The sequence below is a fragment of the Pseudorasbora parva genome, chromosome 7, assembly GCF_024679245.1.
Source record: "Pseudorasbora parva isolate DD20220531a chromosome 7, ASM2467924v1, whole genome shotgun sequence".
Taxonomy (NCBI): Eukaryota; Metazoa; Chordata; class Actinopteri; order Cypriniformes; family Gobionidae; genus Pseudorasbora; species Pseudorasbora parva.
In genome coordinates, this window is record NC_090178.1 from 5,362,671 (window position 1) to 5,381,085 (window position 18,415).

An 18,415-nucleotide genomic window follows, 5' to 3' on the forward strand; every position below is an offset into this window, starting at 1 on the left:
ATAACATTTTATTTGCTAATGTCATGTAAATCTAAATTAACTATACTTGTGAATGCTGAATAGTCATGCCATATAAAACTAATAGTCCTCATTTCATTGCTTGAGTTATTACAAAGATAACATTTGAACTACACTGTAAAAAAAAGGGAAATTTTGAACTTTTGCAGTACAAACAATTTGGATGATTAAGTTATTTCCACTTAAATTATGTTAAACTGACTTTAAAAAATGAGTTACATCTTCTATAACTAATAAAAACAAGTTTAACATAACTTATTTTGATGAGTTAAAACAATGTAAAAACATTCGTTGTAAGAGCCATATTCAGTTTTTATTATATGTAATTCTGTCATATGCCACTAGGGGGCACTAGGTATGTGCTTTGGCTCAGCTGATCTCAGGTCAGCCCGGGTATGTCATTTAACTTGGAGGAAATTCAGAAACAGGTGTTGCTGATTGGGAAGCAAACAGTTTTCGACTGTGTCATGTTGTGTCTTACCTTTATGGTGAACAATAGGGTTTGTTGTTTTGGTTATGTATTATGAGTTAAGATATTGCCTCTAAAATATGTATTGGAGGAGAATAAACTAGCTAGATAATATAGTAAAAAGACTGAACTCTTGATTTGTATGAGACCACATTGGCACACGTCTGAACTTAATCCTTTATATTAGCAACCAGTATTAGACAAAAGCCCTATTCGGACTGGATTAGTTTAACATGGGGACATAGGGGGGAAAGTCAGTTTACCTCAGGACGTCTGTAATATTAATGGCCAATTCGCACGGGATAAGACATCTCAGTAAAACTAGCAGAAGTGGGAGGAGTAACTCGCTTTACGCACCTCCTTGACGTCATGTGCGTATGACTTTACCGTTATAACATGAGCAATCACACAACCTGAGCGCCAGTCTGAACTCCGTCTCCAATATGTGTTTTAATAAACAGTTAGGTCCAGTCTAGCGATTCTGATTGGATTATGTTGGTAATAGACACTTTCCTAGAGCTAAAATGTGTTGTGCCTCTAATAAGTGCTTTTGATCTTCTTTTTACTTTAAATGATGTGGAAAATACTGGACATTTTCCACAGATTTGTCCCACCACCTACAACGCAACCGAATGCTTCAAGCGCCTCCAAGGTCGCAAAAAGTGCTCTTTTTTAACTTTTAAACAGGAAATGACGGAATTTTACTATACATTTTGACAGCAGGTCTATTCGAACGGGATTAGTATTACCTTAGGTAATTTTTCCGGACCTTTTTACAGAAGGTAAAAGCCTCGGTAATCTTTACTGACATTGTCCGTAATGATTACCGAGATGGCACATCTGGACGGGACTAAAATCACCGAGAACCTCTGGTAATAATTACTTTACCCCCACGTCCCCATGTTAAACTAATCCAGTCCGAATAGGGCTTTAGTTTAGGACTTAGTCAAAACATACGTTGTCATAACTTATTGAACTTATAATTTTTTACAGTGTAGTTGGCAAAATCTGTCAAGCTAATTTTACATTTTTTAAAAGTCTTTTTTGTTTTCCTGGAAATGTCTCCTGAATTGAAAAAAATCTCTCAGGTGAAAACTTTCACTGATAAGAAAGGGTGTGTGAAGCATTAGTTCCTATGTATGTTGTATGTTCAGTTCCAGTATGTACTGTAATATTGTTCACAGTTGTGTGCAGCTCTACCCAAAGGGAGGTTATGTTTGTTGTAAATAAGTTTATATTTCTTCTGCACAATGCTGTGAACAAATTAGAACTGCAAAGAGCATTTGCTGTAGAGATGTGAAACATTTTCATACATATTCAGTGTCTTGTACTCAGTTACCCCACTAAATACAGTAATGTGTGACTTTACTGTATTTTTCAACTGTGTATTGAGCTTTTTTTTTGCATTGGAAAACATTCACAGAGTAAACTGTCATAATGAAAACATGACAAAGCCATTTGACTATCTTCATAAACAATGGTGTCAACACTTTTCATCTGGATGACACTGACACTTTCATTGACATGAATACTTGCTTTTGAGGAATGAGTGATCCATTTTGAGAAATTGACACGCCTTTGCAGGTTATCAACTAGGTTTTGCAGTTTGTACTAATTGTTTTGAGAACTGCATTAACTGTTGTGCAAATGTAAATAGTAATGTGACTAAAGCGACTGAGAAAAACTGTAGTACATGTCCTGGCTCTTCCAAGCTTTATAATGGCAGCCCAAAATTTGAAGCCCATAAAAGTGCGTCCATCCATTATAAAAGTAATCCAGACTTCGGTCAGAACGCCTACTGTATTCAACTCAAGCAGAAAGTGTAACGTCTCGCAGTTCAAAACACTCACCGCTACATCTGACGTCATCGTCGTGCCAGTTATGCTTTTTTCATAAGTTGAATAAGGGAAGCAGTCTGACAGAAGCTAGATATTTTACTTTATATCATTTGAAATATGGATATTTATAGCACACAAACCCATGGATTCGCTTCAGAAGGCCTTTATTAACCCCTGGAGCTCTGTGGATTACTCTTATAATGGATGGATGCATTTTTTGAGCTTCAAATTTTGTGCTGCCATTCACTGCCATTATAAAGCTTGGATTAGTCAGGACATGTATTAATATAAGTCTGATTGCATTCGTCTGAAAGAAGAATGGCATAATATGGCTTGAGGGTGAGTAAATCATGGGCTAATTTTCCCTTTTTTTCCTGCAAGTGCATGTTGGATGAATGTGAAGCACATGACAGAGCACACGGTATCCCACAATGCATTGCACTCAACACAACCTTCTTTTTCTGTTGTGATGAATGAACTTATATTTGTTGATCATACTGTTAGATGTTAACATATTTGAACACAAAATAAGGCAAAAAATTTAATCCTGACTTTACTTTAAGCATACAGTATGATGGTCAAGGATTCGAAACATTTATCATCGCATACTCGTTCTGCATTAAAAAAGCTACAGTATTAAGTGAAACCATACAGCCCTGTTTATAATTGCACAAATATCATCCGATATGCCTCAGTGCGCATATGAAGTCATGAGTTGTTCATTCAGACATTACAGCATGAATGTATTCCTGTTATCTGTTATTATCAGAGACATTTGTCATAACTGTCCCTGATGTCATCAAAACACTTTGTTCCAGGACAAAATTAGTAACTATTTTAAATATGCTGATAAAGGTGTGTTGAACACACATCATGCCTGTTGACGCCTTTAGTTTACGTGTGTTTTAATTCATGTTGTTCTTGTTTCTGCACAGTGGTGAAGAAAGTCAAACCATTCGGCGTTTACTGCAGATCACCGTGGTGAAAACGCACTTCAAAACAACCATATGGGTCAAAAGGGAAAGGGTTCACACACACTGCTGTTTTAATCTTACAGCTCTCAGATGATGAGGGTTTTAGTTTGTTCTTCAGGATCTAAATGCTACTTGCAAGTCAGTCAGTATTTGTCCTCAGTAAGACAAAGTTCAACCACTCTTTAACCACAAGTGCAAAAGCAAAAAAGATCAAAAGCTAAGAAATATTGCACTATGTATTCTGAAATGAGTCGGCAGCACATTGCAAAACCATCTCATACTATTAGACATGCAAAACATTGCACAAATCTCACGACATGAGATCTAACGGAGTTCAGAAGTTTCTCATAGCTAATGTCACATGGACGTTTCTTCATTTCCTTTAGCTAACAGACACCAGAAGGCCTTTTAAACACACACACACACACATTTCTTCTGCATTCTCCACGTCCCCGAGGGTCCCGTCTCAACCCGTTGTGGTCCTTTAAATAGAAGACTTTTTTGTTTTATGTTACAAAAATGCAACTGTGGTCTTAGTGCTCAACTATTTAATGTGTTTAATGTTTTTCATAATCATTTTTAAAGTAGGTACAAACACTTTTTTAAAAAACTTCATTATAACCAGACGTAAATATTTTAGTTAACAACATTAACAAAAACAACGATGATGATGATGATGATGAATACACTGCTGATGAAAAAAAATCACCAATGTATTGATTACAGGTCTCTGAGAATGGAATAGATGATGAAATTAAATAATACAATTATTATTTTATTTAATTAAAATAATGATATAATTATAATAAAATATTTTAAATATATCACCAAGTTATTGATTATAGGTCTCTGGGGATATAATAGATAATGAAGTGAATATAATAAAATAATTATTTTACTTAATAATAATAATTAAACTAAATCACCAATGTATTTATTACATGTCTCTGGTGATTTAATAGATGAGGAAGTGAAAAATTTACAATTACTATTTTATTTAATTATAATAACAATATTACCTTCCCTTATAAATAATAATTTCTTATAAATAAATACTTTAAAAAAAAAAGTTATTTCTCTGCTCTACCAACCTCAAACTAGTGTTATTTTAGTATCATTCATATTGTACACTGTAAAAAACAAAAAAAACAATAAATATAAAAATAAGGCACAGTGTACTGTATAAATATGAATGTTTTTATTTTATTTAGGTGTTTAACCTGTTCTTTGAATTATGCATTGCATTGTGTTGTGTTTTAGGGTTAATGGAAATTATACTCCCTCCCAACAAACAGAACCTGGATAGAGCTGCACACAACTGTGAACAATATTACAGTACATACTGAACTAAACATACAACATACATAGAACTTCACACACCCTTTCTTATCTGTGAAAGTTTTCACCTGAGAGACTTTTTTAAATTTAGGAGACATTTTTTCAGGGGGAAAAAATGTGTAACATTAGCAACTCAAGCAATGAAATGAGGACTATTAGTTTTATATGGCATGACTATTCAGCATTCACAAGTATAGTTAATTTAGACTGACATGACATTAGCAACTGATAATGTAATAAAACAGCAGAACGTTGTATTAAAGTAATTGATGCATGTCCAAAAGTATCTGCAGTTTGTTGCAAGGAATGAAAAACTGCTGCTATGATGTGCACAAATGACTAAATGTGGAGATTGAACTAACTCTTGTGCAAATCTAAATAGTGATGTGAGAAATGCACCAATGTGACACACACACACACACACACACACACACACACACACACACACACACACACACACACACACACACTCACTCTCTCTCTCTCTCTCTCTCTCACACACAACACACACACACACACACACACACACACACACACACACACATATATATATATATATATATATATATATATATATATATATATATATATATATATATATATATATATATATATTTGTAAATTCATCTAAATGAAAATAAGAAATGAAGCCAACATTATTTTATATCTTTTATTTTTGTTAATGTTTATTTTATTTCAAACAATTAAAGTTTTTTATGGTTTTAGTTTTAGCAATAATAACCCTGCCACAGGCCGTTAGCTGTGTTCCAGTTTTCCTGTAATGTAAGGTTAGGATTGTTTTGTCTTTCCTTTGACATTCTGGGTTGTAATGCAAGACCTATAGTCCTTTGAATTCAATATAATAATCAAGTCACCAGAATAAACCCGGCATACATTTAAGACTTGTGTTCAGTAAAATCTGCCGTTTTTCCTCTGACCACTTCAGATTGTGTCTATTTATTTTCTGTGTTTGGTGCAGCTTGAAATCGCAGTGGAACTATTTTAGCACATGAAAAGCTCAAGCAGCCACAACAGAAAACAGACAATTGCAGGATACAGAGAACCCTCTTAAATGCTGAAGTCAAGGTCCACATATTCTGGCTGTAGGTTGAGTACGAGGTCAGCTATTTTTGCCTGGCATTTATACACAAGATCAAATTTAAAAACAACATGCACAGTATGGCATTTAAAAACACACTGATTGAAAATTAGTGTCTCAGAATAAAATGATAAAGGGCGGTCTTTGAGTGAATCATTGAGGGTCATGGGCGGCCACGGCTCATTGATGCACGCGAGGGCCCGTGTGGTCCAGAAGGCTGGTTCTGCATTTAACTGACTTAAAATTAGCTGAATCTCATATAACTTATGATCTTATTGATCATGTCATTTTTACAGTGAATGAGAAAGAAAAAAAGAAAATGTTGGATTCTGGCGTCAGATGTGACCGTAACTTGTTTTACTAAAGAATTGAATTTGAATTGAAGAAAGAATTGAAGATTGAATTACTCAAGTCCTCTGGAGTTTCTGACCTTTTGATAATGTTTGTGACCTTTTGCCTCTTCAGGTTTCTGTTCCCATCGGTATATATTAATTCTATTGTTTATTCATTCAGTTGTGTTTTCTTCAGGGAACACACGAATCACATTAGGAAAGATGTGACTGGCTTTGTCTGAACACGAGGATGGAATACAGTAAGCGCAGATCATGTTGCTTTATATTCACAAATATATATATAAGGGATCATATACAGTCATCTTATAATAACATGCTATCTGCATGGGTGAATAAACACATGGGTAGCCAATTGTTAGGGTGTCTAAATGTTGCTAAACAATGCAGGTACAAACATTAGATCTTTTGTACAGCAGGGAGTCATTTGAACTTCTCCTTCCTCATGATTATAGTTATCTGAGTTGTTTACTTGGTTCCACATTGGTCATAAGACAACAGGAGGATTATGAAACTACTAGTTGGCCTCATTTGGCTATTTTGGTTTATTTTAAAAACACTTATGTCATATGTCTTAGATTCAATAACAGTAATTTAGACACAAAATTCACTTTCCTGGCCGAGTGCCGACCTGCATTGCAGTTTTTTGGGGGGATCTCTTGAGTCTCCTTCAGCTGAGGATGAAGGACAACCAGCTCTGTGCAGTGAAACTGCTGTACGATGTACGGACAGAATGAAGGGAGGGAACCACATGGATTCTTGAAAAGCACCACAATTAATATTGTATGACTAACATTGGATTAGGTAAACAATAAACCATGAGTTTGTTGAATTGACTGAATCATCCTGTCACTGTGAACAGGGTTGCCAGATCTGCTTGACAATAATAGCCCAATACCAAAACTCATTATACACCGCCTACAAATTAAAGGTAGGGTAGGTAATTTTCTGAGTTCACTCATCTAATCATTGCATTGAGACCAATTTTAAGTTCAAATGCTTTCCACAAACAATATGCACTCATCTGGCCAATTTGATTATTTCTTCATCACGGCACCTGTTAGTGGGTGGGATATATTAGACAACAAGTGAATATCTGACCTCAAAGTTGATGAGTTAGAAGCAGGAAAACACACCTGGGAGAGCATCTCCAAAACTGCAGCTCTCTGGGGTGTTCCCGGTCTGCAGTGGTCCGTATCTATCAAAAGAGCTCCAAGAAAGAAACAGTGGAGAACCGGCCATCGGCGGCCAAGGCTCATTGATGCACGTGGGGAGCGAAGGCTGGCCGATCGATTGAGGCGTTGACTTTGCCTCCAAACTCCCCAGATGTCAATCCAGTTGAGCATCTGTGGGATGTGCTGAACAAACAAATCCGATCCGTGGAGGCCACACGTCACGACCTACTTAGATTATTCTTGCACTTACTAACTAAATAAGGTGATCAGCAAAAGAAAATAAGCAGAAATAGAGTCTGATCATCAATATTTACAACTTAGGCCTGTGTTACTTAAATTCATTTCACCTGAGGTACATTTTAGGGGTTGCTCAAGTAATATAATAAAAAAGTAAATATTACATGCGTGACGAATTGCATTAAACAGATTAAGCAACTGTACTCTTTGCCATATAATGAAAGGGAATAGGAAATTAGAAAAATAGCACCTTAATAACAGCTTAACCGTCTGAAAGCTTTGTGTGATGAGCAACATTTTTATTTCCTGAAAATTTTTATATATATATAAGGATTCATGTTTCACAATCATTAATGTCTAATCAGTTAACTATGCCATATTTGATTTGAGATCAACAGCAGAAGGAAGGTGTCTTGTAAATACAGACTTGTTTATTCAAGATATCACACGACTCATAAGTCATGCAGTGGTTTACTACTATGATTGACTAATATGGGGCTTTTTTTGTAATTTCAAAGCTTGACAGCTCCAGTCTCCATTTACTTTCAATAGGATAGGTGGAAAAAAAGTGACTGGTATTTGGTTTTGTTGAAGAAAGAAAGTCCTACGGTGAAACTATATGAATTGTGAGTAAATGCAGACAGAAATTTCTTTATTTTTTTATTTTTATTTTATACTTACTCTAACCCCTGCTTTACCACAACTGATGTGTGAGTTGATGAATGTTTATATGTGAATAAAAGCCTAATTCAATCTGCTCATCATACACGATATTACCAAACATTTTGGGATGCCTTTCCATGCACATGAACTTTAATGACATCCCATTCTTAATCTGTAGGGTTTAATCTGGAGTTGGTCCACCCTTTGCAGCTTTAACAGTTTCAACTCTTCTGGGAAGGCTTTCCTCAAGGTTTAGGAGTGTATTTATGGGAATGTTTGCCCATTCTTCTAGAAGCTCATTTGTGAGGTCAGGCACTGATGTTGGATGAGAAGGCCTGGCTCTCAGTCTCCGCTCTAATTCATCCCAAAGCTGTTCTATCGGGTTGAGCTCAGGACTCTGTGCAGGCCAGACAAGTTCCTCCACACCAAACTCACTCATCCATGTCTTTATGGACCGACGCTTTGTGCACTGGAGCGCAGTCATGTTGGAACAGGAGGGGGCCGTCCCCAAACTATTACCACAAAGTTGGAAGCATGAAATTGTCCAAAATGTCTTGATATGCTGAAGCATTAAGAGTTCCTTTCACTGGAATTAAGCGGCCAAGCCCAACCCCTGAAAAACAACCACACACCATAATCCCCTCTCCACCAAACTTTACACTTGGCACAATGCAGTTGGACACGTACTGTTCTCCTGGCAACTGCCAAACCCAGACTCATGCATCAGAGAAGTGTGATTCGAACACGTCTCCACTGCTCTAGAACTTCAGCCCCATAAGCACAGCAACAGTAACATGCACAAATTTCTCTGGAACTCAAACTTTAAACTTTAAAAAGTTCATGCAGTGTTGCTAAACTATTTACACAAATATATCCTTCTCAGGACGAATTATGAAGAGGTATGAAAGTTATGATAGCTAACGGCATCAACAGTTGATCATAAACTTCCAAGAGTGCAGCTTTTCCTGCATCATTTGGAACTGTGATAAGTTTTTCACTCAGTTTATAAGGGTGGATCGCCTACAGTGGTTCTGACTGCAGGGTTGCCGAACGACTAAAGAAACGTTATCAGCGTGATGGTAGAAAACTGTACATTTCTTGTCTATAACCACCCACTGCAACTTATACCAATGACGGAAATAAGCGCAGTTACAATAGCAAAATATGTGGGAGAGCGTTGCTTTAATGTGACTATATTGTATTGCAATAGGGAGCACTTCAAAGTCAATACCAAACCAAAACTAGTTAGCAAATCATTTATAATTGAAAGAATTTAATGACAAAATCCGGTTATGGTTACACTTAAAATAGTTACAAAATAGATGAATGAGATGATAAAACTTATACCATTAATCGTACCCAGCATGTATAGAATGTTACCTGAGAGATAGGGAGAGACAGAGAGAGATAGAAAGATAGAAAGAGAGAGAGAGCAAAGAGAAGAGCCAAAGAAGGCCCTAGAAGAGACAGCCAGAGAAAAAGACAGCGTCAGAGGAAAGAGACCCCCAGAGAAAAAGAGACCCCGAGCAACAGTTGCAATCTTCTTTTATCTATCCCTTGACCATGTGACTGAAACCCTGAGACATTCAAACTGACCAATCAGACCAAACTCCCCCCACTGTACTACAGGTGTGGCACCATTTGGCCTACAGGCCCTCAGCATCTCTTTGTCTTTAGGAATCCCAAACGGCCCCACTGATAAGAGAGAGGGGGGTGAAACACAGTAAAACAAATGTCTTTGTTCAAAGAAAAATATCAAATATCTTTGATTATTTTGGATTCTTTCACAGTCAAGTTTTTTTTTAAACATACTCAAGGTTTATGTTTGCTTTCTGTCATCTGGTGTGTTGTGACAAGTAGCGTGCGAGAGCAGTTTTTTTGTGATTTTAATGATAAAATAAATAAATAAATAAATTATATATATATATATATATATATATATATATATATATATATATATATATATATATATATATATATATATATATATATATATATATATGTGCATGTGCTTTCTCTCTCTCACATGCTCTTTTGGTCATAACACAGCAAGCAGGTAAAACACGGCACGCAAACTATGTATAGCCGATTTAGTTTTTCTTAGTTACAAAACCAAACCCGACCCGAACCCAAGGCTGTTTATTAAACATTAGCCTGAAACCTGCAAGGTTTTCAGGAACCGTCAGGCTCGGGTCGGGTAGCAGGCCTCTAATAATGTATAAAGCAATAGTGTCGAAACTGCTCAATTCCTATGGATTAGTTTTACAAACTCTTTATTGTCTATTTGAAGTATCAAAGTGGCAGTTGCGTAGCGGTCAATGGAAGGACAGAAAGGACTCAGATTTAATCAAAAACATCTTAATTTGTGTTTATAAAGATGAACGAAAGTCTTGCGAGTTTGGAGCAACATGATGGTGACTGCTTCTTTTTAGGTGAACTGTCCCTTTAAGGATTCCTCATTTCGCCGTGTCTTGGCAACCCTAAGGGCAAGTATCCAACGGCCCACCCTCCTCTCCACTGGATGCCGCTGCAGTCCAAGAAAGAGACCCCTCCCATTGACTTTTCAAAACCTGCCCAAAGGGTGTGTTTTTAGGGCTGTACGTATATTTGGTCTCCATCACGCACTGCAGACATGGGAACAGGAGTCGGTGTTTGGGAAATGAGCAGTCGAATCGCTAAAGGACATCGAATAAGTTCTTTGAGGAGCGCTGAAAAGCCGTTGTGACGCTACCACGAATACAGCAACGTCATTCGTAGTTGAAGCAAGTCAAGCGACTTTTTTTGTCGTCCGTTGTCGGGACAGGACAGCAGGTTGAGATGATATCAGAAGGGCAAACGAGCAGCATGAAGAAAACGTGATTTGAGCCTTTGGACAGTATCGAAGAGGAGTGTTTTGGAGTTGTCATTGAGTGTCCTTTTCCACGCTGTGTGTCTGAGGGGCTGATGAGGATGAGGATGTTGGAGGACGAAGAAACTGAACATCAGCTCTTTTAATGTAAATGCTTCTAACAGTTCATCTTTATCTGAGCATATAAACCCGCATATATTTCTTGGTTTATATGCAGGTATAGTCCCCACACACATACAGGTCTACATTTCCTGGTTTCTCTGTCTACACCTGGAGAGGGTGCTTTACAGAAGTCAGGAAGTAGGAAACCCAAGAGCATTTTAGAAGTCAGAAAATGAGCAAGGAACTTTTTAGTGGGTTAAAAGGAAACTTCTCTATAGGGCTAGTTAAAGCATCGGTCAGATAATATTGTGCTATTCGTGTACACGGTGTACCCTCTCATCTTCTGAAACGCACAACTATCATGGAGATGAAGATGTTCAGCATCGTCTTGGTGCTCCTGGTGGGCAGTTTGATGCCCCTCGGAGGGGCCGCCAGCTCTCCAGACGTGGGCACCGGTCACGGGAGATCCCAGAACAACCAGGATCACGGGCTCCCGGGTCACAGAGACGCGGATCACAGCGTCAATCACACCAAGAAGCTCTTCCCGGTTCTGTCTTTTGATTACGATCACGTCCGGCTGCCCTTTGAGATCTCCCTGTGGGTGCTGCTGGCTTCCTTGATGAAATTGGGTGAGTGTTTATAATGTTATATTCAGTGGCATGATATTTTTTCTGTTCGTGTCTGTTATTGACACCCCTTAAAGGGATAGTTCACCCAAAAATGAAAATTCTGTCATTAAAGGCACAATATGTAAGATTTTTAGATTCAAAAAAATAGTTGAATGGTTATATTTTGTTGACTTGTGTACATTATCTTAAATTTAATATTTTAGCCAGCATTTTATACAGATTAATTTTTTGTATAGAGTTACACCCTCGAGTTCATGGAAACACCAAAGACTCTTTTATCTATGATTTGTTTTATTAGACAGGTGAGCAACTGTTTGGATGCATTCATCGAAAAAAAAAATCTAATCATTGTTATACAGCTCAACAAAGTTAGTTTTATTGTTTAAATCTGGTTTTCTTGATTTACCACAAGTACCATGTTTTGCCATGCCTAATATCATTCTAGCTCACTGCAGTGTGAACAAGTCTCTCGTAGTGCACAGCGATCGCACAGAGTAGAATTATAACATAACTTAATCAACATACTCAAATATTTGTAATTAGGGATGCACCGATACCATTTTTTGAAAACCGATCCGATACCAAAAATTCAGAGCATCGGCCGATACCGATACCAGCGCAGTTTTATTTAAAAAATTTGAATTTCTATACCTCAGTGCTGAACCGATAATCACTCCTCTGCGTGTTAAACACAATCTTCTTAATATAGACAAATTCATTGTAAAGAAAAACAACTAATTAAAAAATACATAATCATGACAAAAATACTACTATAAACTAGATGGTGGATAAACTAGATTTAGGTTAGTGGATAATTTAGCAGCAAAAGTGCACAATAATTGTATAAAATCTAAACATTTAATTAAAAAAAACTTTTAGTGGGGAACAAATAAAAGTGAATAAGTGTAGAACTAGATCTGGTAAAATGTTACATGTTGTAAAATACATTCATGAAAACCAAGTACTATATTTATAGAAATAGGGCCTATACCAAGAAATTAAAATACATTTATTTTAATTGCATTTATTTTTAATGAGGCAGGAACATATAGATAGAGCAGAACAAGAAAGGCTATTAATAATCTTTCATTGCGCAAAAGTATTATAATACAAACGGCTCCAATACAGAGCGGCACAACGCGCTTATGCACATCCTGTGCGCAGGATGATGATGATTCCGCATTCAGAAGCTAAAAACACGAAGGGAAGATATATCGATGCGTTGGGTATATATCTATGCAATATTTTATTAAGTCCTTTCTTTTCACAGTTTATTGTGTGAAGAACAATACAATTTTTAGTAGATCAGTGTTGTGATCTAACCCGGTAGAAATGAACACGATTTAAAGCAATAAACTCCAGCTAAATTTTATGCGAAACCATAGAACGCTATCTAAAGATCAAGCATAATTACAGGAACATTGAATAATCTTTGAGTTTCATCGTTTTGACTGTCGTAACTGAACGTGACACTCGATTTAAAGCTGAATGGCATTAAACTATGGAATGGCTTCAGAACACTTATAATATAGTGCACAAAGTGTTGATGATGCTTTATAATGTTTCCGTGCCTTTTGTGGGACACTGGGGCTTAACAATAACACAGAATATTATACGCACATAATGAGATTTGGATCGGCCCTGTCTGCATGTGTTTTGTGTAATATGATAAAACAGCGCTGTTTTCGCCCACATACGCATGAGCAGAAGACGCGGCGACTGTGCCGTAATAAAAGCTCTGCAAAATCAAGGCGTTTGCTTTGAATAAGTGACCTCTAGAGGGGGAAATTACATATTGTGCCTTTATGCTGCATTCACATGCTCTCGGAAGTTTCCTAGGTAAAAATTGCCCTCCCATTTCAAAATGTAATACATTACGAACCCAATTTATTTCAACACTGCTAATCGCTTCATAGAATTGACCACTGGAGTCACATTGATAACTTTTAATGATGTCTTGCATGACTGTCAATGGAGGAACAGAAAAGTAACAGATCTCATGAAAAAGATCTTAATTTGTGTCCTGAATATGAACGAAAGTCTTACGGGTTTGAAACGACATGTGTGAGTAATTAATGACAGAATTTTCTTTTTTTGGGGGGTGAACTATCCCTTTAAATTACTCTCTGCCCAGGGGGAGTTTCTTCTTTGTTCTCACGCTACTCCATTTACCAGCGTAAATATTCCCTTTTCACTTTGTGTGTACAGTCATCAGAACAGTGTTTCTCTTTTGCTGTCAGTGTAAAGTCTGGTCCTGATGGCAGTTTATCCCGAGTACTAGTGGTACTCTGTGGGCAGCATCAGTTTTTCTATGCATGCATCAGACTGTCTGTTAGTGTACCGTCTGAGACTAGAACAATGGTGACATGAGATTCTTACAGGCCTTGCCTTTGATTGGTACCTTAGTGGACAGTGTCACTCAGTTAGACACCTGATGTACTGATAATTACATTACATACTGACCCAAGTGTACGTACTGCACTGGGCGTAATATATAGTTCATTAAATGTTTTACTGCCTGAGTGAGTTATTATTGGTGGGGAAATGAATGTGACATTGTGCATGAGGTGCTGATTGTTGTCAAAGGTTGAGTGGAAATAAAGAATCATGATGTTTTGGGGAAATACAGCAGTCGTATGATACATGAGGAGTGAAACATGCTGGCGAAGAGGGAAGATGAGGTCAGGTATGTGCACATGCCGCTGGCTTCTTCCTGTTTCAGAACGTGTTGTAAGCGAGAGATTATTTGCCATGACAGTTTCTAACTTCCTGACCCTCCTCTCAGGAATCTGAAGCAGTCTTCTCTTCAGCTTCGCAGTGTTGTTTTAGTGACATCTCAAATCTCATTCCCAGCAGGAACGTATTTTCATTGTGAGGCGTCTAGAACTGCACAAATCATGATTTTATTGAACTAGAGATCACGATTTTCCCACAATTCTGAACAGGGAACTAAACAAAATAACAGTATTATGCTCGAGGTTCTGACAAAATGGTAATTGCTGCAGACAATCTAGTGAAAGTTAAAGCTGCTGTTCATAACTTTTTTTTTTTAGTAAAAATTTGGGCAGGTGCATAACTAGCCAGTGTTCAAAACTGTCTCCTTAACCTGATTTACTATGGTAAACTTGTAATAAATAATGAGTTAAAATTTGAGTGGTACTGGTGGTTTCCACTGGAAATTCGAGCATTTCGGCGCCGTTCGTCATAAAGAAGTAGTCTGGCTCGCATGTGAGGATGCTGCAGGTGGCGGATCATTTATAGCCTTTTCGCACAGCAGCTGGAAGAATTAAACAAATAATTTAGATTGTGTATAATCCAGAAAGGTTCAAATGACAATCATCATTGACAACTGGAGATTCACCCTTTGTCAAAAGCAGAAGATTAGAATGTACAGAAACTGAACTCAACAGGTAACACTAATACACACTAAATACACAGTCACGCAAAGCTGATCTAAGTATCACAGTAATAATCATTTGCACGGTTTGATGTGATGTGAGCTAAGCGATGGTTAGATTTAATCACTGTTGGTAGTTTGATTTATTGTCATGCTTTGTTTCTCAGTCTCAGATCAAAAGTTGAAGACATGTTACTCACTTGTTCAGATGGTTTCCCGTTAAATCCTTGTTTTGGTCCTACTCCCAAGATGTAGAATCTGTGAATCTGAAGTACAGTCTCCACACCGGTGCGGTGAATGATTAACAGCCACACACACTCCTCAAAACATTAGATTCATCCGCGCTGAGGAGCCGTGCCGATGCACAACCCACGTAAAGATGATAATTCCACAAATAACTGCAATTGCTGGTTTAAAACAGAGATGGCGATAGAGAGGAAAACATACAGACTGCAGCTTCATTTTTTTAAATTTATTTTAATTAATCATTTTTCAAATTGGAAAATTCAATGACTTCTTGTTTCATTACTGGTTGAATTAGTGTTTTTGAACAAATCTCTTGAATTTATGAATGATTCAATGACACATAATTATTTATTTATTTATTTTTAAATAAAAGCAAGGGACCCACTTTATATTAGACCTTAACTACTATGTACTAACATTGTAGTTACTCATTTGATACAATGCACTTATGTACATACATGTTTTTACATTGTACTTACATTTTAAAAATACCTGCATGTAATTACATCTGTAATTTCTGTAGTTATATTTGTAATTACACAGTTGGCACTTCCTTTACACCTAACCCTACCCCTAAACTCACACACACACACACACACACACACACACACACACACACACACACACACACACACACACACACACACACACCACCTGTCCCTAACTCTACCCGTATCCCACCTCAATATCAGTAAAAGTGCTTTGCAATACAATATGAACACAATAAGTACATTGTACTTACTTTATGATGTAAGTACATAGTACTTAAGGCCACCTAATATAAAGTGGGGCCAAAGCAAGTAGCAGTTCAATAATAAATACATTTTTAATAGTCTCTTGTTGCCACCGGTCAATGCAATGATACAATCGTTATTAAAAGCACCAAGTTACTTTCAAAAGGGGATTTTCTCTATTTTGATCTCTACTGTAGACATCAGTGTTTACATCTGAAGTGTGTTTCGTACTCCTGTGATCATTTGAATATGTGTAACGGATATAACCATGCTGTGCTGTTGAAAGCTGTTTCCTACCGATACATGACATCTGCTCTCTCTAGCTTATGAACACAGATTTAAATGTTCCGGTATGATTTTATCAAAGGTTTAATAGACACACACACACAGGACAATCACTCTTTTAGGAATAAGATGGCATCATAATTCTTTCATTTGCTTCTCCCTCATGTCATACCCATGTGCTATTATTTATTTATTTTTCTTTATGAAGAATCTTCACCCATAGGCCAGTTGCATCAACTGCGAAGACTAGTATTACTTATAGTTTTTGTTCTTTAAGACTGTTTATCTCTCTCTCTCTCTCTCTCTCTCTCTCTCTCTCTCTCTCTCTCTCTCTCTCTCTCTCTCTCTCTCTCTCTCTCTCTCTCTATATATATATATATATTTATATTTATATTTATTTATATTTAAATCTGAAAATTAAGACTTATTACCCCTAACAAACTGTTAGTATGTCCTGTTAGTGCTAGAGGTTTATGTGAGGAAGAGAAATGTGAGTAATTATTCACTGATATGATTTAGCAATTTAAGGTGACATTATTGCTGGCTGTTAATTTGGCTTTATTTATTTAGAAGAAATCTTTCTCAGATATTTTCTGTACAACAAGTCATAGTGTGCACATGACAATCGTAAATGAGTCCAGAAGACTCATGCACTATATTATATAGTCTAGTCTTATAAAGTTGAATAGGTTTATGTGAAGAAGAGAAATGCAAGTCATTTAAGATTATTACTTGTCCTGGCTACATTTTTATTGGGTGGTTGAGCAAATTTATGTATGTATTTTGAGTATCAGACTTAATTGGCTTAAGCTCTTTGGTTTTTCTTTTGACTTTGTCAGTCTGTATTTGGTCTGGCTCCTCTCCTCTGCTTGTCGGCTGTAGCTTTGTCATTTCTAGTGTTTACATCGCAGTCCATCTGTCCAAATACACTGGCACCTCTGCGAGGGTTAAGCATTAATGTTTCAGAGTCTCCTCATTATTAATAAATGCTCATCATGGGGAGTGAGTGCCAAGTCTCAGGGCTTGAAGACAGCAAGGGTCAGTAGTTATTACAATAAGGACTCAATTATAGATCACGCTCAGGACTAATTGTCATGGCAGAAACTGAAAGCAAACTGATATAGAGGTGGGGTTTAGATGAATTAATCAGCTCCTGTTCCACTTGGTTTGATTGCAGTAATTGCTCTGGTGTTTGTGTCGATGTTTAGCAAACATGAATTCAATCATGTCAATCATGGGACCATGTCAAATTCTTTATCTATAGTGACTGGAAAAAAACGCCTTTTCTGCTGAATTTTGCTAAAATCTAAAAGCTTGTCCATTGTCTCTTTTGTAATTTGCGTTCTTTCACAAATTCTTACATTAAAATGTGTGACCTCAGGCTGTGAAACTGGTTTGGGCTGTGGTGTAGTATCGGTTTAGGTTAGTGTTTTCACCAGACCACTGCCTCTCATTAGTTTGATCATCTGATTAGAGCTCAAACCAGATTGAGATCCCACCTGACCAGGATAGCAAGTATCCACACTCTCTGGTTTCGAAATGCTCTGGTCATTAATATTGAGTCATTTAGAAACTCCTTAAGGGTGTATTGTTCACACGTGTCGTGTGTAGTTCCAATATGGCACCGGTATCTTTATAACCGGCATGGATTTCGGTGCCACTTAAATTCAAACATGGTTTTGAGCCAGAGATGGACACACTCAGGGCTTGTTATATATCACAACTATTCAGTGTTTTTAACCACATGATGTTTATTTGACGTCGCCATGGAATTAAGACGATACGAATTTAAAATATTTTTCCAGAGAAGGTAATATGATCATATTTCTGCAAAAGAATTGCTAAAGCTTGAATCCTCGCAGCAGATCGCAGTGTATCCTCGCAGCAGGTGTGTGTGTGTGTGTGTGTGTGTGTGTATAAAAGATGATACATATATTTATTTAAGATATATATATATAAGACGATAAATATATATATATATATATATATATATATATATATATATATATATAT

The 18,415-nt window shown here is 36.9% G+C and overlaps 1 protein-coding gene across 1 annotated transcript in view; it reads left to right on the plus strand.

The window, feature by feature from the left end:
• The first annotated feature begins 10,721 nt into the window (after nucleotides 1-10,721).
• slc9a1a (solute carrier family 9 member A1a) overlaps nucleotides 10,722-18,415 on the plus strand; it is a 72,758-nt gene continuing 65,064 nt past the window's right edge. Inside the window, exon 1 of the mRNA XM_067447842.1 lies at nucleotides 10,722-11,740. Coding sequence (XP_067303943.1) covers nucleotides 11,473-11,740 — 268 coding nt within the window. The 5' untranslated portion in view covers nucleotides 10,722-11,472. The remainder of the gene's footprint in view (nucleotides 11,741-18,415) is intronic.